The following is a 23,266-nucleotide window of genomic DNA, read 5'->3' as shown; positions in this document are numbered from 1 at the left end:
CCTCTGCCCGCCCTGCACCAGGAGCCTTGTCAAACCGCTGCGGCCAAGAGACTTCGCAGCGGGGCCTCGGCAGCTCCCAGCCAGGGCCGACCTGCTTGGACCGCGGCGATGCAGGGAAACGGCCTCCTCCCTGCATCCCGCATCCTGCATCCCACATCCCGCATCCCACATCCTGCGCCCTGCATCCTGCATCTCGCACCCTGCATCCCGCACCCTGCACCCTGCATCCCGCATCCCGCATCCCGCATCCTGCGCCCTGCATCCTGCATCCCGCACCCTGCATCCTGCATCCCGCATCCCGCATCCCGCATCCTGCACCCTGCATCCTGCATCTCGCACCCTGCATCCTGCATCCCACATCCCACATCCAGCGCCCTGCATCCTGCATCCCGGTCGCGCAGAGCCAGCTCCCCTGCCGCAGTGCAAGCAAGGGCGATAACCCACGTCTTGGGTTGGAGGCGAAAGTACAAGAAAATAAAAACCAGACCTACAGAATGACTTAATTCATAAATCATTTTGACTCATGTGATTTTTTTCTTTAAAAGCACAATCAGCTGATGAACCTCCGCTTTGCTCCGGATCTCTTCTTCCGCGCTGGCGCCGCACAACGACGCGACGGGAGAGATGGGCGCCCACGCCGGGCGCGCGGGAGGACGCGCCGCGGCTCGGGGACAGCAGCCCCCGGTGGAGCAGGGAGCCAGAGCCGCCGCGCAAACCAGCACCGCGGTCTCGCCTCAGTACCCTGATCATCTCCGAGTCTTTGCGCTACGCCTACAAGACGGGGGAAAAAATTAAAGAAAAAAAAAAAAGCCGTTCCTCCAGGTTTTCGTGCGCAGCCTTTGGGAGACGATGCTGCCGCTGAAACAATTTATCGCCAGCCGCCTTTGCAGCTTGGTCTGCGCTGAAGGCCGCCCGCCACCCACCCAGACACTCCCCCGGCCCTTCCGGCGGGGAAACACGGGGCCTGGAGCCGAGTGAGAAACAGTTCCCTGGCCTCCAGCAAAACGATTTTAATGAAGACAAGCTTCTTTCAATAGCTACTTAGTCCTGAACAGCCCTCCATTTTTTTTTCCCCCCTTAATATCCCACACGGGACATTTTCTTTTACGTTTCCTGGGCTGAGAACCAAAATAATGCTTTCACGCTTTAAGAAAAATTGGCTTTTGGGGCCCAGGAGGCTTTGTGCCTCGGCACAGCGAGGCCGAAAGCGGGCGCGCTCCCCGCCTGGGCGCCTGCGACGCAGGGCTCCCCTCGGCCGCCGCGTGGGACCAGCCCCTCGGTTGCACCGGCCAAGGCAGAGCGCGTGAGACGCCGTATTTTTAGATGGTGTGAAAAAACGGATATCTGACACTTCCCCCCCCCTTCCTGCTCTTCACAGCTGCCCTGAGCTGAGAACTTCCCCGCTCACAAGTGCGAAAGGGATGGGGGAAAGGTTAACCAAGCTGTCAGAAGGGTTTTTTTTTTTCTTCTTCTTAAGACGGCAAAGCAGGGAAATGTGTTTACTGTTTGGCGCTGGGTAGCTAACGAGCAGTAGGTACGCTGCCGGCCTGACGCTAAGTGCCTTTGACACCAGTGACGGCCCTTTGGTAGGAACAAATTCACCCGATGCCTAAACAGATTATTTCAAGTGTCTGACGCTCGAGAGCACCACTTTGCAAATATTCTAATGTTTGCACTGCCTCATTTATTTAGCCCTGTATCCACGGTATTTTGCACGGCATGAGTCACGGTAAAGGAAGTCAGAAGGCAGGATTAGGATCAGGACACGGGAGATTGGAGGCTTTCTTGCGGCGCGCTCGCCAAGCAAAGAGGGCGACGGGGTCCGGATGCCGACCAGCAACGGCTGGTCCCGTCGCCGGGGGTTCAGCAGCGATTCCCCCCGTAGCCGCTGCCAAGCACCGCGCGGGCTGGAGGGGCCGGCGCGCAGGAGGGACGCCGGCGGACGCCCAGCCCGCGCCGCGCCTGCTGCTCCTTGGCTCAACGCTGCTTTCGATTAACTAACGAAGCGCTGGGACCTGGCTGGCTGGAAGGGAGGCAGAAAAGCTTCACCCTCCCCGCGAAGATCATCCCGGGGGGTTAGACGACGTCGCGGAGCCCACAGAGGCGATACGGGACGCAACGTGCAAGAAGATGGCAGAGAAGACGCGGGCACGCACAGACCCCTGCAGCGCAGCTGGCAGCCCTTCATTTCGCTATCGCTCACTGACTTCGCTTTGTTCCCGCTTCACTGTTGCTCTTAATATTGTTGGAGGCAATCGTGCGGGTGCTCAACGCGAGCGGAGCCTGAGGGGACAGCGAAGGCTGGCGCCAGCCTCATCCCTGCGCCCGCCGGGCCAAAACGCGAGCGGGGGCCGCAGCCCGGGGCCCCCTTGCAAAGCCCGAGGCCGCGGCGGGGACGAGCCCGTGCAGCCCCGTGCGCCCGCACGGCCTCGCTCCCTGCTGCCTTGCAAAGGCAGGACGGACGGCGCTTTGCAGGCAACGAAGGCAGCCCGGCTCGGAGACGACGCCGGCGGGGCCGTGGTTCCCTTCCTCGCCCCCTCTGCTCCCCAAGCAGGATGCAACTGCACGGAGAGGCTGCAATCCCCCCCCCCCCCCGACACGCTTTCCGTGCAAATCACCCGCAGACGGGGACCCTGCAGGGGAAGCTCGGCCTCGGGCTGAGCTGAAAAGCCCTAAAAGGGGCAGGAAAGAGCCACAGGCAGGACACAGGTGCAGGGGAAAAAATGCGCTTAAGGAGCTCAGCCTACTTACTTCATCAAAAAGACAACAGAGGTGACTCGATTGCCATGTGTAAGTGCCTTCCTGGGAGAAAATACAAGATACTAAAGCACTCTTTAATCTAGTGAAGAAAGACATAACAAGAGCCAGGAGTTTGATCGTGTCTGGCTGCAGCTTCCCCCTGGAAAAATAAGGCACGTGTCTGAGCGGCGAGGCTGATCGAGCGGCGGCGGCGGCAGGGCAGGCCAGCAAAACCGATGGATTCGCAGCTTTTAATGGCTTCGAATCCAAGCCAGGTGCCTCTCCGGGGGTGCCCAGCACCCACCGCTGCTTTCAATGCAAGGGTAACGGGGTGAAATAGGGATGTGCGTGATGTATAAAGGCAGTCAGAGCAGATTATTTCGTGGTCCCTTTTGGGGCTTGAACGCCAACACGTTGCACAAGACAAACTGCCCTTGCAACGCTGGCACGGGGAGCTAACGAGCAGCTTCGCTTTGCACCGCGGCCAGCACCGGCAAAGGGTTTGCCCCTTCGTCGTCCAGGCACTGGAGGTTTACCTGTGTCCCACGGGCCCGGAGCATCCAACGGGGCCCTCAACCTGCTTATGACTAGTCTATATAATCTTCAGATAAAAAACATATATATATATATATATATGTATATATGTATATATGTATATATACACACACAGAGTCACTGGGGCTCATTGATCTATAATGCATAAATTTGCCCATAAAAGTTTAATGCATTCATCTTGCTGAACTGATGGATGCGTTGCTGCATTGGCGACGCTCCTTGGCACGCAACGTGGCGCCCGCGGGACGCGACGGCTCCGACGCGCGATCCTTCTCGCGGTACCTGCTGGGCCGTTTCGGCTGCTGCGTTTCCCAGCGCTCCGGCTTCGTTTGAGGTGTCAACAGGCACTTTCTGGGAACAACGTGCAATGGGACCTCGGTGGCCGCCAAGAGCTGAAACTTGGAATTTCCTTCTTGCAGCGTTTCTTTCCCGTTCAGAATTGGAAGCAAGAAATGGAAAGAAGAAGAAGGAGAAAAAGTGCAAATCCATGCAAACAAAATGCTTTCCAGGAGCGCCAGAAAGCTAAAGCAAAAGCCATAAATTGCTCAGCTAAAGGAGGCGGAAGCGCCGTAGGAGCTATTACCTCCTTAGAAGCGGAGCAGCATAGATTGGGATGGAAATTATGTTTGGGAGCCTTCCCAGGGCTGGGCCGAGGCTGTTCAAGGCTCAGCAGTTCTCGCTGGGTCGCTGCTTTAGCTGCTGCTTTGCCGTTTGCAGGGCGCAAACGGGGCCTCCGGGCGCTCCCGGCGCCGTCCCGCGGGAAGTTCGGGGCGAGCAGGGCGCTGCCAGGCGGCAAAATCCCGCGGAGGGATGCTGCGGGCGCCGAGCCGGCGGCCGCCCCCTCCTTCCCGCGGGAGCAGCCTCCGCCTGCCCCGTGCCGAGCCGGCGCCCACGGGTGCCGCTCAGCCACCTCCCACTTGCCGCCCTGCAGCCACGCGACGTTTGTTCTCGGAGGCTCGTTCCTAAAGAACAAATCGCAGGCGCCTTTTTGGGTTTTTTTTCTTCTTTCTTTCTTGCTGCTCTTCCGCGGTTTCTGAGCATGTAGGTGGACAAGTTTTCCCAGCTTTTCTCCACGCCGCATGGGGTGGTGCAAGGGAGGACAAAAGGAGTAGGGGGAAAAAAAAAAAAAAGACACGTGCAAGATCCCTTGCAGCCCCTTGGCTCCGGGAGTTCGGGCTTGAAGAAAAGAAACGCGCTGAAACGTCGCCGGGCTTGGCGCAACGCCGAGGCCCAGCAACGACGCAGGCAGAGCCGCCGCGGCCGCGCCGACGCTTGCAAGGCTCTTTTTAGCCTTTTTAGCAGCAGAAAGAGGCAGGAAAGCAGAGGGGCTAAAGTTTGCAATGGGCAGAGACGCAGCAAAACCGGGGAGCGCTCGAGGGCCGCCTGGGGCTCGGCGGGGACCCCGCCGCCCCTTAGGGCAGCGCGCGCGTTGTCCCGCTCCGTAACCCCCGGCCGCGCTGCCAGCAACAACCCCTGCGTCCCTGAAAACCTACAACGCGCGCAGGGAAGAGCGAGCCGGTCCGCGCCGCGCGCACGTTTCGCTTTGCGGTACCCAGAGGAGCGAAGCGCTATTGTGAAATCATTAAATTAATAACGTGGTAATATAGGCAGATATATAAAACAATCTGCTGCTAGAACAAAAGAAATTACTACGTTGCAAACATTCATAATTTAATTTAACAGTGAATTAAAGCGGCACACATAATTTCCCCCTCGAAATGTCAGCAGGCGTACGCAGGGGGAGGCGGGCGCGCGGGCACGGGCCGGCGCGAGGGAGGTGCCGGGCCCCCGGGAACGTCTCGTGGCCCCGGCTGCCAATTGACAGCAATAGATGAGATACCTGCCTTTTAATTAAGGATGCATTAAGCATTCAAAGCACTCTACAAGCAACAAGAGGGGGAGAAGCGCAAGTGGGATCACTGCTTGCAGGCAGGTGAAGAGAGCCCGCCCGGCGCTCCTGCCCCCCAGCCCCTCCGATGCCCGTTGCCGCGCTCTTCCTATTCCTGCTCCGCCGTTCCAGAGGAAAGGAAAGCCTGTAGCAGCACGCGGTATTTTAATTAGCTCAAATCCTAGCTCACATTTTTTAATTTTACTTCCATTTTTTGCTACCTAATATTTTTCCCTTTTGTTTGGAATTAATTTGCTGTAATTTATGAGAGAGTATTTTGATTGCTTTTGATTAAGTTTAACAAGCAGAAAAAAAAACAGTCCGTCGCATTAGACATCAAAGCAAACAAATCCTTTTTCTAAGCCCGCTTGTGCATAATTAATAAACGCTGTCACTCCTCGTAGAGTAAATATATCTATTATGTTACAATAAAATTTGTGTTGTAGTAATTAATAGACGCAACCAAACCGTGTTCCGGGTAAACCCACAAAAACCTGGGAGCAGAAGGCGCTCGCTGGCATAACAAGCAGGACCCTTCGTGCCGCGGAGGGAGCAGCCCCGGAGAGGCCCCGTGTGAAGGTGGCAGCGCCCGGGAAGCCACCGTTAAGAGGCAGAAATTTGGGTGCATAACCACCTTTTTTGGGGAACCCCTGCTGGGTGCAGGCGCGCGGACCTGCCCGCCCGCGGAGGGGTCGAACCCTTTGCCGGCAGTAGCTGTCTTTTACCACCCGCTCTGTATTCATGGGAAATTATGGATAGAGGGAACAGGAGGAAATAAAGACGTGGGAGAATAAATGTGCTAAAACAAAGCAACTCCTGGAAAAGAAAAAAAAAAAAGCCCTGGACAGTTGGTGCCACTTCTAAATGCATTAAATATTTATGGCCCCTTGCTCATAGCTTCAAATGAGCTGTAAATTGAATGGAGGTTATTTTCTAGGTAATTAAAAACAGAGCGAGAGATGGAGGGGGACTGTTTATGGGAAGCTGTAAAACCACAGCAACGAGGAGCTGCGGTGCCGGGGGGACCGGGCGGACGGGTGGCCTTGCAGCGGCGGCATTGCGTCGGAGCAGCGCGTGACGGATCGGCGCATCCCCAAACTCCCGGCCACCGCGCTCGCCTTCCCCGCCAACGAACCAAGGTCTGGCTCCTTCCCCGGCCGGCCTTTCCTGGCGGATCTGCCGCGGGATCCAGCCCTCGGGGCACGCCAGGCTCGGGACATGGCGTGGAGGGGCTCGCCTCTTTGCAAACTCATTATAATCCCAGGGTTCAGCGACAAATCAGCAGCCCACAGGCCGCTTTCGGCAGCAGCCCCTTCCACCCCTGCACAGAGTCGTTAGCATCCAGCGCCGCAGCAGGACGCTCCCGCAGCCCGTTATTACTGTCAGTCCCGCTGCAAAGCCGTTCCTGTGCAAATGAATCCCTCGGGGAGCGGAAACCTCCTGGGCTGGGGGTGCCTGGGCACAAGCCACGCTCACTGAGCCCCAGCCGTTGCAAGCAGTCACTGACTTTCGTTCCCAGTTCAGCCTTTTTTTTTGCAAAAAAGCCAGCCCGAAAAGGCAAGGGACAGGGACCGGGGCGTCCGAGCGACACGGGGCTGCGCGGTGGGTCGGGTCTGCTGCCGCCTGCGCCGAGGCGCCTTGCTGCCGGCGGGCTCTGCCAGGCGTTTCACGCCGCCACGGAGCTGCCTGGCGCGGGAGAGCCAGCACCCATATCCCTGCGGAAGCGGAGCCAGAAGGCCAGAGAGCAGATTTTGTGGCGTAAGTCATCCTGACAGCGCCGGAGTGGATTTGCGAGCCTGGCCTTGCTCCTCAGAGCTCTCCTTCCCGCAGGGCCCCCTCGCCCAGCACCGTTTCGTGCCTCGCTGCTCTGCCGAGCGCACGCGGCCCCATCACAGCTGCTGCTGCCAAATAGAGGGGAGCTGAAGATGCTTCTGGATTTCCGTTGGTACGAGATCGCCCCACCACTGGCGTCAGCATCGCCGCAGTTGGGCCAGCGCTGCATTTTTGCATCATTGCGCTCTGATGCGAGTCTAATAAATTGCAGTGCTCCCATCCCTCCAGCCAGAGGAATCCCGGAGCGCTTTGGAAACGCCAAGCCAAGCCTCGGGGGTGAGCCCAGCAGCAACTGGGACAGCTTCTCCGACCTGCAGCACGCTGGGGTTTGGATCTGGTTTGCAGCCCGTTCCTCCCACGGATGAGCCTGGGCTTTGGCCCGATTTGCTGAACGACCCGGCCGTTGCCGGAGCCGGTGCCCGGCAGAGCAGCGTGGGATCGGTAGCGGGTCCACGCTCCCCCACCGGCCGCCCCGTGCCGAGGGTGCCGATAACTCGCCTCTCCCTTGGCACACTCAAACCCGCAGCGAGCAACGAAGCTAAACGCGACCGTCGACTTCCGTGCTGTTCTACAGCGCTTGACGCCGCGCTGCTCTGCAGAGAGGACCTGGTGCTGCCTGGCCAGGCAGGAGTTATCCACCCGGGCCAGCAAGGTGCAAAGCTAAACGCGGGCAATCCCGCTCGGGCTTTTCTCTTCCTCTTTTTGCCTGTAGAGTGCTTTGAATGTTTAATGCATCCTTAATTACAAGGCAGGTATCTCCGAGACCCGGCAGCAACGGGACCCCCCGAGCCCTGGACGCGGACCTGCCCCGTCTCCGGCCCCAGCGGCGCGGGGGGGAGACCAAACCCCTCCAGAAAGAGCTCGGCCTCTCCGAGCCTCCCCCGTCGGCACGGAGTCAGGGATCTCCCTCCAGCACTTTATATTTACTTCTGTTTCTAAATAATTCAGCAGACAGTCAATCTCTTTAAAACGATTGAAACATCCTGGTACCATCACCTCGTCCCCTGAGAGGTTTAGGCACAGTTTGCATCCCCGGGACTGCAGGGCGGGTGGTGAGGGAAGGGGAAGCCGGGCTTTTTTTTTTTTTTTTAATTCATATTTCATCGGTGCAATTAGCAGGACAGTAATTTGGGAAGATTACGACTTCACCCTTGGCGATGGGGACTAGTGCACGCCAATCGCTCAGGACAGATCACTGCGTCCTTTCAGCTGGGTGGCAGGTCCCCGCGCCAGGGCTGCGGACCCCAGTTCGGGCTGGGGTCGCAGGGGCGGCCGGGCCCAAGCAATGACTTTTTACCAGTTATTACAGAACAGAAAGAGAGGGGGAGCGAGCGCAGTTAGGAAGAAGGAATGAAAGAAGGGAAGGGGGGAGAAAGGGAGATTAACAAACAAAACAAAACAAAAAAAAATCCCCAAATCCATCAGAGCGGAGGCTACAAAACAAATTAAAGTTGTTATGGCAACTGGTCTGTGTGGGCAGCAACGCGCGTCTCTGAACGCACAGAATTAAAACAAGCGTCATGTTCGGCAGCTAATTAAATCAGGCCGTGGCAGCCCGCCGGGCGGCCGGCTGGCGGGGACCCCGGGCTGCAGCCGGGCCGCCGGCTCGCAGAGCCCCTTCCCCGCTGCGTGCTTCCCAGGGCGCTCCCGGCGGGAGCAACGACCTCGGGGGTCCTGGCGAGAGCCGAGCCGGCGGGTCGAGGGCAGGGTTTTTCCCCCGGTTTCAGCACCCAGGCGCGGCCCCCTCCGCTCCCCGCGCGGGGCTGGGGTGAGCCCGGCGCCCAGCGGGGCTCAGATTGCAGCAAGGGCAGTCGCGGTTAGAGACCTTCGCGGCGAGGGCGGTCGAGCACCGGGAAAGGGACCGAGAGCCAGGGGAAGCTCCCTCCTTGGAGGGCTTAAAAACCGGCCTGAGCAACTGCCCTCTCGGAGCAGGGGGACACACAGGGGCTGCACAGGGACCTCCCGGTTTCCCTCCCCACCTAAACCAGCACGCGACTCGGACCCTGGGAGCGGGAGACTTGCTTCCTCCAGCTACATGACATTAAGAAGCAAAATCACTAAGGACATTTCCAAAAAAAAAAAAAAAATCATAGCTTTGGAAAAGCTTGGCCCAAAATAGCTAGGACGAGTCGCCCAGACCAATTTCTCCTCTCTTGTCCCTTTCTCCTGCAAGCAGCAGCAAGCACAGGGCCCTGCCGGCTTTACGAAGCAGCAAAAGACGCATGTACCTAGAAGCACTTAAAAAAGCTGAATAGATGGACGCTGCAATTACTGCCATGTATTAATTGTACTGCACTCAGAGTCACTGTCCCCCGCGCGAGACGGCAGCAGGAGGCAGTAGCAGGCCAGGAGGTGTCCGGAGAGGAAGCCCAGGCAGGCGCTCCCGGCGGCGCATCCGAGGGGCCAGGAAACCTGCGGCCAGGCTGGATGGGGCATCTCATCCCGGCTTCCCCCGGGAGAAACACACTGCACGCGACGCCACGGCCGCAAAGGAAGCGGATGCCAGCTACGCTGGAGTCGCAGCTCCTCCGGGGAGATGAATTCCTGGGTACGTATATTTAAAGGTTAAGCTGGAAAGAACGCCGTTAAACCGGGCTCCTTTCATGGGGAAAGGCCAAGCCTTTCCCCTGCGGCACATTAGCTGCATTTTCTGCACAGACGACTGTGCAGGGTCACCCAAAGGACCCCGCGGCCGCGGAGCCCCGGAGGAACACTGAACCCCTTGTTCCTCCCCAGCACCGAGCGCGGCTGGTGCCCCCGCGGGGGGACAACCGGCACCACTGTGTGCACAACCGCCCGGGGGTCAGACCCGCTGCAAAATGCCGTCTTTGTCCGAGGAGGCCTGGGAACGGGGCTTGCCGGGGCCAGGGCAGCCGGCCCCGTTCATCAGCGCTCGGCCGGCGAGCACAACACGGCTGCGAGCGAGGAGCTTTAACCATCTCGCTGCTGGCCTACGGGGGCTCCTTTTTTTGGGAGCCCAGCAGCAAAGGACGGCTAAGCCACCTCGGCTCCGCGGGGGTGAAGCGACGGGGGCAGCTGCTGGGTTTTGGCCCTTCGCTTGCCACTCTGTGCAACGCTGCTCTGGTGACCTCCTGCGTTTTGCGTCCTGCGGGACTTCCCGCGTTAAATGATGCGACTTTTCCTATGCAGCAGAAAGGAAAGAGAGAGAGAGAGAATCACTTCCAGACTCCAGATCCTGGGGAGAGTTGAGGCTGGAAAGGCTGTTGCAAGCGCGATGGGGAGCTGTTCCCGCAGCACACGTGCACGCGAGCGAGCGAGCACGTTTGCAGCTTGTACCATAACCGCCTGCAACTTCCCGGCTCTCCACTTAATCCTCCTTGACATCCCTGTTGCTGCTGCTTCTGTAATGAATATACAGACAGGGAATTAGAGTCTTTGCTCAGTTGTGTTTTACTCACTGAGTCCAATTAACGCATGCAAAGACGTGGCAGGCGCCGAGGAATAATTTGCAGGGACGCAGCCGCTTTGGGCAGCGCTGAGCCCGGGCTGGGCAGGAGGGAGCACGGGGCTGAGCTGCTTCGCGCTCACACGGCCTTTCGGAGCGGATCCGGGGTTGTTTTTATGCCAAGGGAGCTGCCCCGCTCCCTGCATCCCAGCTCCGGCATCTCCTCGTGCCAGTCGCTGCGTGGCGGCTCCCTTCCCTGTGCCACAACGGCAAAGCCACGGACCCGCTTGCTGCGGAGGATCTTAAACCTTCTTTACAAGGTTATATGGCCCTTTAAAATGTACTTGCTAAACCCAATAAATTCCTGTATTAAATTAGCCCCCTGGTTGTCCCACCTAACACCGCTGTGTAATAAGCCTTACATCACGGCTGCTTGAAATTTATTACAGGTGCGTTTCAGGATTTGCTTTATCTAACAGTGTTAAGCCTGGGCGCTTCCCTGCATGCCAGTGCACTTCGTTGCAAGCCCAAAGGTTAAACAAAGAGGTTTGGTGGCTGTAACTCTTCCCGGTAGAAGATGAGGGGTTGTTCTTTTAATACAGTTGCCAGCTGGCCAGTTTTACTGGATTTTAAATCTCTTCTCCTGTGGAAGTTTTGATCTTTCTTGCAAAGTTATTGATCTTGGGATAGAAAGAGAGAGAGATACAAGCTGGAAGGGGAGTCTAAGACAAGATGAAGCATCAGAGCTGTTTACTGTTAAATTGCAAGCAGCTGGAAAGCTTTACTCCCTTTCTCTGCCACTTTTCTCAGTGACAGGGACACTGAAGAGCATTTCTCATCCCTCGCCGCAGTTATGAACGCCTTCCCTTTCTCTTCCCAGGCATTTACATAGCAGGAACATCCTGCAGACACAGCGCAGAGCAGGACGATTGCCTCCCACGGCCACCCAGAGCTCCCATTTTCCTCCTGTACCCACCCAATGCAATGCCCAGCCATGGGCGCCGATGTGCCTGGACTCCCTGCGTGCCGTCGTCCAGGGGAGGGAAGGGCACCCTTGGGTTCCCCTCTTCCGTCCCGTTACGCGATTTGGCAGATCGGGAGCCGCTCAGCGGCCGGTGCACGCCACCCGCCTACCGGGGGGTGGTCTGCAGCCGCGAGAGGTCCGCGTGCCTGCTAGCCGCAATCTGCATCGCCGAGAAGTTTTTGTCTTGAAGTAATTTCAGTGAAATATGGCTTTTCATAGGAAGCCATTAAAACCAATTTTCTAGAAAGTGCTTCTCCCCCTCCCCCCCCAAGTTTGACGGCACCTTAGTTTTGTACATTTGTATTTTTGGTACAAAATACAAAATGGAAGCTATTTTTAAAAGTAGCTCTGAAATCAATTTTTTTTCCCCTCCTTTCCTCCTCCTAGCGCTCCCACCGGTTGGCATTTCCTGCAAGTAACTCAGAGAATTTGTCACCGCTTAAAAAGCCCTGCTGGCACAAGCAGACGGAGGAGCCTCCGTGCCAGCCGGGTGCCGAGCTCAGCTTGCGGCAGCGCGCAGGTGAGCGCCCTGGGGAGGGAAGCCAAGGGGCAGCGAGCCAGGATGCCCAAGGCCACCTCGCCGGCGCCCCTGCCCCGTCCTGGAGCATCACTCGCGGCTTTCCGGGGGCACTGAGCAGTCAGCTCCTCCTTTGATGCCCAGGAGCAAACAGCTTGGAAATTTATGCACAGCATTAAGCAGGATGCTTTGGTCTCCAACTAGGTTAAATTGCTTTCTCTGTTTAATTTGCCTGCTAGCTTGGGTGGACGCGAGGCACAGCTGGGGAACGGAGAGCTCCATCCAGTAAACAGAGGAGGAAATCCTCATGGGTTGATCTGCTCTAATTAGACGATTTGCCCCGACTCCGGCACAGGACCCGAGGAGCCGCGCGTGGCTGCACGGGGTGCCAGATCGCGGCCGGAGAGGGGAGCATCCCTCGGACACCCGCTCGCACGGGCAAACAAAACCCTGCCTTTCACGAGAAGGGGAACAAGCGGCTGCTAACAGCAAACACGGCTTGTGGCTTGCTTCGCTAACTCCAGGTTTCTGCTCGATATTGCCTGCAAAAACTCCTTCCAAAGTTCCTATCCTTCTAAAAAAAAAAAAAAGAAAAAAAATAATAGAGAAATCTCAAGAGTGTTGTTTCCAAGCCAGAGCGCTTTGGGCACCGTCGGGCCCGTCCTTGCCACCCCTCCTCCGGTGGCCGGCGCTCGCCCCTCTCCTCCGCACCCGGCGCGGGCGGCATCCTATGGCTCTGCGGTGACGTCGACGGTGGCACTGCTGCCACCGCAGCACCTTCGCACAGGCGACAGCAGCTTGAAAGTTGCTGCTCCCAGCGGCTCCCGAGCAGGGATTGCACACGATTTCCACCCCGCTTTCTTTATCGGGGACAGGGAGGCTCTCTGGGAAAGCGTTAGTGGCTGCATTCAATTATTGCTTTATGCAACATCCAAAAAAGTCTTTTCAGCACTTTCTCGTATCAAGGAAGTAATTGAGTCAAAATGAAGAAGAAATTATCTATGAAGTTAATTATCTAGCAGACATGTTTTACACTCAGTCGTTTTTCACTGCTAGGCAGTAACTGGAAGCACAGGCATTTCTCTCTTCTGTAATTAATGTACTCGGAGTATGCTGAAGAAAGTATCTGGGGTTATTTTGTGGTTGAAGGAGCGTGTTGGAGACGGGTTATTAGTTGTCGGAGCAGGGAGAGGCGGCGAGCGCCGGGGAAGCGGGCCCGGCGCAGCGCCCCAGCAGCCGGATGAGTTCCTCCCTGCTTTTTCCAGGCCCTCGGGGCAGGATCATTTGGCCACTCTCCCTTTTGGAGCTGTTTGCCTGCAGGTGGAAGGAGTTAGTGCGGACGGCCCCGTCCCGGCGGGCTCTCAGGTTTCCGCACGCCTCCACCGCCGTGGCGGCAGGCTATCCAAAGGCTTTGCTTGCATGCGGGCTTTTGTGAGCACAAAGCCGCTACGGTAAATGTTAAATCTGTCTTTCCAAAAAGGAATTTATCGGCAGCAGAAGCGGCTGCTGGCGCCAGTCCGAGATTTCAAGGCCTGTTCCAGAACAAGAGGTAAATAAGGACTCCTCGACACCGTCCCTCCCCCAGGGCCGCTTTCCGCAGAGGAGGTTTTCTGACACTAATGAAGAGGCGCTTCCGCCCCGTCCCCCCGCGGGGGGGCTCCAGTGCAGGCAGGGCAATTGCACCCGGGTCCCAAGCAGCACCGGCACCAGAGCAGCCCTGGGGGCGCTCCACCTACGCCAGGCCCTGCAGAAGCCACCCAAAGCCACCGCTGCCACCTGAGAGCACAGGAAGGCCACGAGCAGGAGCGACCGCCCATCGCGGCTCCAGCGCCCGCTGCTCACACGTTGGCCCAGCTCAGCCTGCTCCTCCCTCCCTCGCAGAGCCGGAGGGGCGACCCCGCAGCAGCACCGCGCTCTCTCTCCGCTGCGCCCGTCGGTGCTGGCCCCTTCACCTGGGGAGGGCTGCTGAGCAGTGGGGAAGGTGCAGAAAACCTGACGTTGCTCCAGACCCCCAGCGCCGCCCAGCCAGGCTCTGGCACCAGGGGGATTTGGTGGGTCCAAAGGTGCATAAGCCACTATGCACATCACCATTGACCTCACTCCCCCCCCTACCCTGGGATTTTCCTCTCCAGCCCAGGCTCTGCACCACAAACAGCAGGGGAGGAGGGGAGGGGGGGAAGGAGAAAAACAGCATTTGCATCACAGAGAACATGGGACAGGAGCTATTGAGGCCTCACCTGGTGCCCACCCGACCTGGCAGCACCACGCTGGGCTTGGATGCGGGAGCTGGCAGTGATCTTTCATCTCTCCATCCCACGCTGCCTCGAGGGTCCTCTGCCTTTGCCCCATCCTCACAGCCCTTGTTTCACGCTAGCAGACCCCAAGGCCAGGCTCTTCCCTCTCCCAGGGGTGCAACAACCCCAAAGCAGGGGGCAGAAACCTGGTACAGAATTTACTCCAGTCCTGAGCAAGCCCCAAACCTGAAACACCTGGCTCCCCAAAAGAAGACAATTTAAAGGAGAAAAAAAAGCCTTGACCCATCCTGAGGGTTGCTTGCTGCAAGGTGGGCAGAGCTGTGACCTTTGGCAACCGTATATAATTGTTCCCCCCCTCCTTTCTTCATGATTTAATCCATTGCTCATTTGCAGCAGTAATTACATCAGGAAGCTGTGCTGCAGGACCCAGGTGTCTCCAAACACTGCTAATTGTGATGCCACCCGGGAGGAGAGGGTGAAAGGCTGCGGCCGAGCAAGCTTTGGGCCATTGCCCCCAGGGCAGCCTGCCCCGAGCTAGCCCTAGCCGCAGCCCCCAGCTCGTTAGCCGCCTCCTTAATTGCCCCGAGAGAGCAGGGGCATTGCAGGAATGAACTTGAGCCATAGGGGACCTCCCTCTCTGAGCAGAAGTTTGCACCTTGAAGCAAAGGAGTTCTTACCGTCTTCAGGAAAGCCCTGGATGTTTCTAGCCTCGAGAAGCCATCAAGGGAGACAGGAAATCAAACCGCTGTCCGAGCCAGCCTGCGCCGCGCGGTGCGCTCAGCCCATCCCCGGGGAGTCGGGGCGGCTCGGCGCCTCCGTCCGCCGCAAGAGCTTCGACCCCCTCGGCCGACCGCAGCTGAAAAAGGTGCGGACGAGCAGCGACCTCGGCCGCTCGCCCAGCCGGCCGCGGTTTCGCCCCGAGAGCGAGCACAAGCTCCGTCCTCGGGCAGAGGCACCAAGGCCCGGCGGAGAGCCCCGGAGCCCGCGGCGCCAGAGACGCGACGTGTCCGCTCTCCCCGGCGCACGGCTCGGCTTTTGGGCGTTTCGCGGGCGCCTGCAAGTCCCCGAAGTGCCCCGTGCCGCCCCGTTTCGTGGCGGGCAGAGCCGTAGGCGGGTTGACCTTCCTGTTCCCTGGCACGGCCAGTAAAGCGGAAAAAGAACCGTCTTCGTTTGACTCCCCCCCAAAAAAAAAAAAACATTCAAGTAAAACCTGATGTTTTGTGTGACCCAAATTTTAATGTTGCGTTTTGTTTTCAAGCGCTGTCAGGTGGCCGGGGGGGGGGGGGGGGGAAGGATGCTAAGAAAAGGGGGATGGTATTTCCAAAAACAAAGTGATCTCACATTTTTTTAAAAAAAAAAAATACCCAACGCCCCATCACAGGGGAACGTGTCAGTTCCTTTGAAACGTTTGCTGGGTTGGTCGTCTCCCGAAGCAAAGAAGTCCGGGAGCGCCAGGCGGCTCGGCGAGCTGTAGAGCCCGACCCAAATCCGCGCGCTCCGCCCGGCGCCTCCGAGCCCAGCCGTGCTTCGAGTCACCCTTGTTTCAGGCCTGGCCCCAGCCCGCAGGCAGGCAGGGCGCGGGTTCTGCTCCTCGGCCCTGTTTTCAGTTTCTTGGTTTGTTCTCGGTTTATTTTTTCCGTTATAGACATTATTTAAAAAAAATAAACTTTACAATAATACATTTTTAGTTGCTGTTGTTGCCATTTCATCTTTTTTTTTCTTTAAAAAAAAAGGAAATAAAAAAGCCACACTGTATATGTATATGGTTATATATACATACATATATGTAAGTATAGGTGAATGCTATATACATACTCTATATATGTATGTATAAGAGAAAGGAAACTGCGAGAGTAACAGAGAGAGGTTTCCAGCCGTAGGTGGCCCCTTTTGTCCAACCCAAGTTCAACAGGACGAAGGAAAAAAGAAAACCTGCCTCTCCATACGAAAACATCAGGACAACCTCCCGGCGCTTGAACATTAGTGTCTTTTCTCTTTGATTTTAAGATCGTTGCCAACCACGGGAAAGAAAAACTAATAACACCGACGTGAGTAGGTAAGGAGAGTCCCCCTGCGCCGGGAAACGTCCGCGGTCCCGCGGCCCGCCGCGTCCGACGCTGGAAACGCCTGCGTGCCGGGGCCGCGTCCCTGGCGGGCGGCCGGGGCTGAGCTCGGCTCGCTGCCGCCGCGTGGTTTCCCCCCGCCTCCGTTTCCGTTCGCAGCTTTGGCTCCCTGCGAGCGCTTTCGGTACGGCGCGTGGGTTTTGGTCCGAGCCTCGGGCTCTTGCTTTAGAAAAGAAACCCAATGCACTCTTGGGAAAAAAAAAAAAAAAAAAGAAAGAAAAAGGAAGGAAGAAGGAAAAAAATGGAAAGAAAACCACCAAAAAGTTTCCCAGCGTCTCGAGGGTCCTCCTGCCGCCCGGCACGTTGTGGGGGGCTGGCAGCGTCGCTACGCGTGAGCGCGGCAGGCTTGGACACGAGCTGTCCCTTTCGCTTCCCTTCCTCAAGCAGCAGAAGCGCCCAGCGGAAAGGGGCCGAGAGCGAGCGCTGCTGCCGGAGCTTCTGCGGGCGGGCGGGCGGGTGGGCAGCGGCGCCCGTGCCGCGGCCGCCTGCCCTGCCGGCGCTGCTCCTCGCCCCTCTACAAGGCCAGCTTCGCCAGGAGGAAGGGCGCAGCCGGCAGGATCCAGCCCGGCGCCTGCCGCCCGCCGGCCGCCTTCTGGTCCACGAAGGTCTTCTGGTCCGGCATGAGGTCCGTGGTCAGCTGGGTCTGCGGGCGAGGAGGGGAGAGCAGCGCTTTAGGCACCGGTGGGGACACGCTCCCGTGGGTGCCCGGACACCCTGCAGCAGGCGGTGGCCCCCGCGCCGGCGCCCGCCGAGCCCCCTTTCCCGCGCTCACCTCCGAGTAGCACAGGCTCTGCTCTCTGGACGCGTTGAGCTTCGGTCCGTGCTCCTAGAGAGGGAGAGCGGGAGGAAGGCTGAGGGCAGGCGCCAGGGCTGCAGGCACACCCCGAGGTTTTAGCTGCGTTAACCGCCAAACTCCCATCTGCTCAGCATCCCACTCCCCCAAAACCCTCCGGCAGCCGCGGTTTGCAGCAGGGAGCAAAGGAAGACGGGGGTCTCCCATCCTCCTGCCGCCCGCCGGCGGTCCGCGCGGCCCCGGGGCGCTGGGCGACGCTCTCATCCCTGGCACAGGGCTGCGATGAGCGGGCACCCGCGCTGGCACGGGGCATCGGAAACGGCAGTCCAAAGCGACGTTAAGTCTTTCCATGTGCTTTTGAGACCCCGAGAGCTGTCAAGAGAGCTGTGCGGAGGGAGAGGAGGGAGGAGGCAGCCTTGCCCCTTGCTCCCCAGGCTGCTTCACGTCTTTGCTGGGCTCCTGCTTAAAGTAGGAGAATGAGCGCAAAGCAAGCAACTCTGCAAAAATTCATTCAAAGCTCCTGAGGTCACTTCCCTCCCGTGCTCCTTGCTGCAAACATCCCTGCGGAGCAGCCGGAGTATTTCTTTATGTTGCTGCCATACCCCAGGCCGCGGGGCCCCCGGGGCCGTGACTGTGCCAGCTCCCAGGGAAGTACGGTCCCGCTCCTCTCCCGGCGGGAGCTCACCCCAGAGGTGCAAAGCGGGACCCGCCAGGCACTGCCACCCCCTGCCTCATGTAAGAAAACATGTGTTTTCCGAGTTTCCCCAAACCACGTGGAACGTGAACGGCTGTTCTGACTCCAAAGCAGCGGCAGCGCGGCTCCGGGGGCCGCGGCTCGCGATGCCCAGCCGGGCGGCAGCGGGAGCGCCCGGCTCTGGGCAGGGGCTGCAGCGGAGCCCGCTGCAGCAGCTCATCCCGCCGGCTCCGGACGGAGAGCGGGGCCGGCGGGCGGCTGAGCGGGGGCGAGCGCCGGGGGCGAGCCGGCCTCCCAGAGCAGCGGTTAGCGGGGAGGAACGAAAGCAATAGCCGATAGGCAGACGGGCGCGAAAGCAGCTGCAGCCTCTCGGGGCAAAGCGAGGTCGGGCCGTGAGGTTTATCTCCATCCTTCACCGCCCGGAGCCCCGCGCGTCGCCGCCGTCCCTTTCCCGGGTTTCGCGGCCGCGGCTCCTCCGCCCGCTCCCGAGCAGAGGCCGGATCCGTGCGACTCGGGAAGCTTCTGCGTGCTTCAAGCCTCGGGACGCAGCCGGAGAGGCTACAAAAACACCGGCCGCCCTGCTTCCCCTCGCTGCCGTCCGGGCGCATCAGGCCAGCGAGGGAGCCGGCGCGGGAGGGCTGAGCCCGCCCGGCTTTTCGGAAGAGCCTGCGCAGCCGGGGAGGCTCCTACCTGGATGGAGGTGCAGGTGGTGATGACGCTCGTGTCGTACATGGTGTTGCTGTCGTTGATGTCGTCGGGCAAGGCCGGGCTTTTCTCCGTCTTGGGCGGCGCGGTGACGGGGGGCAAGGGGTTCTTGACCGAGAGGTTCATGTCCGTGCCGTTGCCGAAGGCCTGGATGGCGTTTCCTGGCGGGGGAGAAGAAAATTACTTGGGGATTGCCGTAATGCCAGGCTTTCCCCTGGGGAAAGCCACTGGGCTTTTCACGGGGCTTTTCCACTGGTGTCCGCCTCCCCGCTGGCTCCCGCGCCGCGCAGCAGCTACCGCAGCGCGGGAAAGCAGCCCGGCGCCGCCGAGACCCCCTCCATCCGCGTCCTCGGCGGCCGGCCCCGGGCTCCCTCCCAGCCCGCGCCCGGGGCCCCGGCAGCCTTACGGAGGCAGGGGTTCTCGGTGAAGTCCCGCAGGAACCTCTCGCACTCCTCCTCCAGGTTGCCGCTGCCTTTGCAGGAGCACCAGGGCGAGACGGTGACGCTGGCCGTGCCGGCGTCCACGTAGTTGGGCGTCATGTCGAAGCCTGCTCCGGGGCCGGGGGGGGGGAAGGCAGGGGGGTGAGGCAGGGCGGGCGCCGGCCCGCGCCCCCCCGGCCCCCGCCGCCGCCGGCACTCACCGATGAGCCCGGCGTAGGAGCCCAGGCACGCCTGGAAGTTGTCCCCGGGGCAGCCGCTCTGGGACTGCAGGGAGCCTTGGCAGTTGGCGTGGAAGTCGGCCAGGCGCGACCTGGGGCCAAAACACAAGAGCAACGGGGGCTGGAGCTGGGGCAGCGCGTTTTCGCCTCCTTCCCCGAAACGGAGAAACTCGGGGAGAGGAAAGGAGCAAAGTTTAAAATAAAAAAAAAAAAAAAACCCAAAGAGACAGAAGAGGATAAATGGGAGAGCGAGCGGAGATCTAAATGAGATCTAGTGGCGCGGGAGCTGCAGCTATTTGTCTCGAGGAGCCGGGCACGGCTCCGACACGGCTCCGGCCCGGCAGGCAAGGGAGAGCGGTTGGCCGTCACCCCCCGCTTCCCGGCATGCTTGCTCCCTCTGCAAGCGAAGCAGCGACGGGCAGAGCAGAGCGGCAGCAGCTCAGCCTCCGCTGCGGACGCTGGCCACCGGCTTGGCCTCAGCAAATTGAGTTTTCCAGGGGCAAATCCCATTTCTCAGCGGGCGAAGGATGCTTGGGGAGGTTCGCCGGCCGCCCTTAGCGTCTCGGGATCGGCCGGCGCGGCGGGCACGCTCTGCCCGGCTCGCCGGGACGCGGCGCCGCGGGCTTCACAGCCCCGTTTGGCCACGCCGCTCCTGGCATCGTTACACGACTGTAAAATTTCACTGCTTGTTTTTATCTTCCCCCTGCAACGTTGAAGCTTAGTGCGCAATTAAAAAGCCTGAGGCTGGGGGTTGCGTTTTTGCTGCTTTTCAGCTGAGAAGGGAAAAAGAAAAGGGAGCCGCGCGGAGACCCCGGGGGCCGGGCTGCCCCCTCCGGCCCCGAGAGGTGCCTGGGGGGGAAACGGCAGGAAGGGCGAGGAGAGGAAGAGGAGCAACAAGGGGCAGAAGGAGGCGGAGGGGGCAGAAGAGCCCTTTCGAGGGGCGCGTCAGTAATACCGCCGATGTAGTACCAAAATCACAAAAATCACATTATGGCCCTGGAACCTGGTTACGCGTTTTTGCATGCCACCCCTTGGGGGGGGTGGGGGGAGTTTCTTGGGATGGACCAAATTACCGAAACAGAAAGATAAAGCAATAAGAGGGACGTAGACAGGGATGGGTGGACAGATGGACCAGGCAGACAGACGGATGGGAATCTGTTTTCCAAATTGACTCAGTCATTAAATGAATAGACTTGAAGCTGAACTGTGGCCCAGGCTGGATCTCAGCCCCGTGGAGGAATTACCATGACGTGGCCAAACTGCTGACACGGTAGATGAGACCCGGCATTTCACAACAGAAAATCTCCTAGGCTCTTTTTTTCCACACTTTATATAGGAAAAAAAGCACTATACTTCATTTTCTTTAGCTTCCTTCCCCTTCCTTGTTAATTAAATGTCATTTTTGTCCAACCAGTGATTGAATCATGCAACAGTACCTGCCTAAAGCCATAAGAATTGATGGAAATAAAGGGTAGAAATTGTGTTATTTTTTAAATAGGAATAATTTGTTTTCAGAAGGTTTTGATCAAATTAGATGGAGGAACACACGAAGCGGTGATTGAACAAAGTAGCACGGATCTGCAGTAATACCTTACATCTATCCAGGACTTTTCATCACAACGGATTTCGAGCGCACGGAAGAAAAAGCTGAGGGGTGGGGAAGGAGTAGACGCTGCTGAAACGCAGCCAGCGCCAGCGAAGAGCATATATACTGCTCGTCAGTGCGATGCCACGTGCCGGGGAGGTGGGGAAGGCAATCCGAGGGAGCACCAGCGCGAACCCCGGGGCTCGGCCAGGGCACGCGGGGCGAGCGAGGGCAGCGGCTTGCGCCGGCAGCCCCTTTCCTGGAGACCTTCGCTGTTTCCAGCTGCCAGGGAACGGGGTTTTTCCAGACCGCAGCCCTCCATGGCCATGGATGCAGCTATTTCCCGTGGACCTGCTGAGTCTCTTTTGGGGCTCACCCACGTTTGGTCTCCACAGCATCATGCAGCAGCGAGTTCCCCAGCTACCCGAGGGCTTTGGTGAAAGCTTCTTGTGCCCATCAAGAAACAGCAAGCTGGAAACCTCCGTGTTATACTTTATATCCTCCTTTCACCACTTTCCAAAGCCAGGTGTGCCGGCCGTGCTTGCTTTTGCCTGCTGGTTGTGCGACTGAGATGATTTTTTCCCACTTAATGCCAGCTGCCTGACCCACTTCCAGCCTCCCAGCAGACTGCGAATTTGCAGGGCAAGGTCAGCCTCTTCTTCTGGGTCGCTCGGGGCGGGCGGACAGGACTCGCGCGTGCCACCGCGCTCTGAACCGGCCTGCCGACAAACCGCAGCCCCGCGGGCTGCAGCCCCGCGCTGAGACGCGCGCCGCCTGGCGCGGGAAGCACAGGCTTGGAGAAAGCGCTGCGCTCAGGAAAAAAAGGGGTTTTCATGGCCAGCTCTGCAATGGAGCCTTGCAGATGCTGCCTTCCGCTCCTGCAAGCGCTGGTCATGAGCTGCAGGGTCCCTACAGCTCGGAGGTCCCGGGGACGCCTGGGCCCGCCGCGGGTGCAAGCCGGCGCGGGGCTGCTCGCCGGCAGCGCTTCCGCGTCCAAGCGGAAAAGGGGGCGGGAGGCGCCAACGCCACAGACAGCCGAGACGAGGTGGGTTTCTCTTTTGCACGTTACTCACCAATTCCCCGGCTTCTGCCTGCCGGTTCGCACCTCCCCGTGCCTGGCAGACGGCAGCGCGGCAGGCGGCGAAGGCGAGGGGGGAGCGCGCTGGCCCTGCCGCCGCGCTCCGCCAGGCAGGCAACGGCAGGGCCGGGTTTTCGGGAGAAAGAAAGAAAACATTGCTTTTTTTTCCCCTCCCTGCGGAAAGTGCGAGACTGGGAGCAAACTCTTCCTCCGGCAACGCAAGCTCCGGCAGCCCTTGAGAGGGAAGGAGGCAAACCCAGACCTCCGCTCCCCTCTCCCCAGCGCCTCGCAGGGAATGGCCGCATCCGCCCGTTAGCTCGCTGCAAGCCCCCGGCCTCGCTCGCGGGAGCCGCCGGCGGCACGCGAAGCCCCGGCGCGTGCAAAGTGCTTTGCTAGGGGCGCGGGGAGGGGGGCTCAGCCCCCCCTAAAAAGCGGCTCCCGCAGGGCTTTTGGGGCAGAGCTGCCTGCAGCGGGGCTCGCGCGCGGGACCCAAAGGAGGGGAGAGCGCGGGGCGGGCGGCCACGAGCCTCAGCGCCGCTCCTGCCCAGCCGGCCCCGCGGCAGGGCGGCGTTTGCGCTCCCTCCTCCTCCTCCCCCTCTGCTCCGGGGAGGGCATTTCCCTCTCCCCAAATTAGAGGCGAAGGCATGTCAAGTCTCTTAAAGAACGGTGGCAAGTTCATCACGGAGTGCCATGCAAATTTGTCACACTGCTCCCCGGGGCCCTGCTCCTGGCTTGTAGCATCCTCTAAGGCAAATGTTATTCTTTTCATAATACATGACAAGCCAGCTGGTAATCTTTGCAGAATATCCAAGCCAGATGTCACTCTTTCCGTTGTATACAATGAGTTCGCAGTCACTGGATGAGACTCTCCCTGCCAGGAATAAACCTTACTGGAACGGTCCCATAGCTTCTCGGATTTCTGCTTTTAAGTGCCTGGGCGAAAAGGAGAGGGAGCCAAGTCCATCCTAGCAGAAACGGGTGGAATTTGTGCCAAACGGCTGGCTCGCAGCTCGAGCGGCAGGTGGCCTGTCCGGCCCCTGCCTCGAAGCCGGAGACCTGCTCCGGGCAGAGCCGCGCTGCGGGCCGGGGAAGGCAGGGAAGCGGCGCGGGGAGCCGGAGCGCAGCGCCCCGCTGCGCGGCAGCCGGCTCGGCCAGCCCGGTATTTTCCTGAAAGGCATCCAAGGGGAATAAAAAAAAAAAAAAAGAGTGAAAAAAGGATTAACAAAAATAAATCATGTCCAGACCCCAGCCAAGCACTGGATTTCAAAGTTAGGGTTTTCCGAGCAGTTTCTCTTTGATGAATTCATCTAGAAACCGTGTTCGGTTTCTGGATGAGAAGGCTGGGACGAGGCGACCTGGGCAGCAGGCCCTGAGCGTTGCATGCTGGATTTTGGCATTTAGGAGCTTTCCAGC

The 23,266-nt window shown here is 59.1% G+C and overlaps 1 protein-coding gene and 1 long non-coding RNA gene across 3 annotated transcripts in view; one reads left to right on the top strand and one right to left on the bottom strand.

The window, feature by feature from the left end:
• LOC104145910 (uncharacterized) overlaps positions 1-13,007 on the top strand; it is a 141,572-nt gene extending 128,565 nt beyond the window's left edge. Inside the window, exons 4-5 of the long non-coding RNA XR_694470.2 lie at positions 546-9,563; positions 11,302-13,007. This is a non-coding gene — a long non-coding RNA (uncharacterized lncRNA). The remainder of the gene's footprint in view (positions 1-545; positions 9,564-11,301) is intronic.
• A 1,679-nt stretch (positions 13,008-14,686) lies between these two features.
• Positions 14,687-23,266, bottom strand: part of GFRA2 (GDNF family receptor alpha 2) — a 29,063-nt gene continuing 20,483 nt past the window's right edge. The window contains exons 5-9 of one of the 2 annotated variants that reach the window (XM_068920697.1): positions 19,173-19,282; positions 18,939-19,079; positions 18,518-18,693; positions 17,113-17,166; positions 14,687-16,983 (exon numbers count right to left, since the gene is read on the bottom strand). In XM_068920697.1, the coding sequence (XP_068776798.1) occupies positions 16,855-16,983; positions 17,113-17,166; positions 18,518-18,693; positions 18,939-19,079; positions 19,173-19,282 (610 nt within the window). In that variant the 3' untranslated portion in view covers positions 14,687-16,854. The remainder of the gene's footprint in view (positions 16,984-17,112; positions 17,167-18,517; positions 18,694-18,938; positions 19,080-19,172; positions 19,283-23,266) is intronic. The other variant, XM_068920698.1, reaches the window with a different exon arrangement.

Source organism: Struthio camelus, chromosome 27 (genome assembly GCF_040807025.1).
Source record: "Struthio camelus isolate bStrCam1 chromosome 27, bStrCam1.hap1, whole genome shotgun sequence".
NCBI classification, from domain to species: Eukaryota; Metazoa; Chordata; class Aves; order Struthioniformes; family Struthionidae; genus Struthio; species Struthio camelus.
This window is presented reverse-complemented; position numbering and strand designations above follow the sequence as displayed.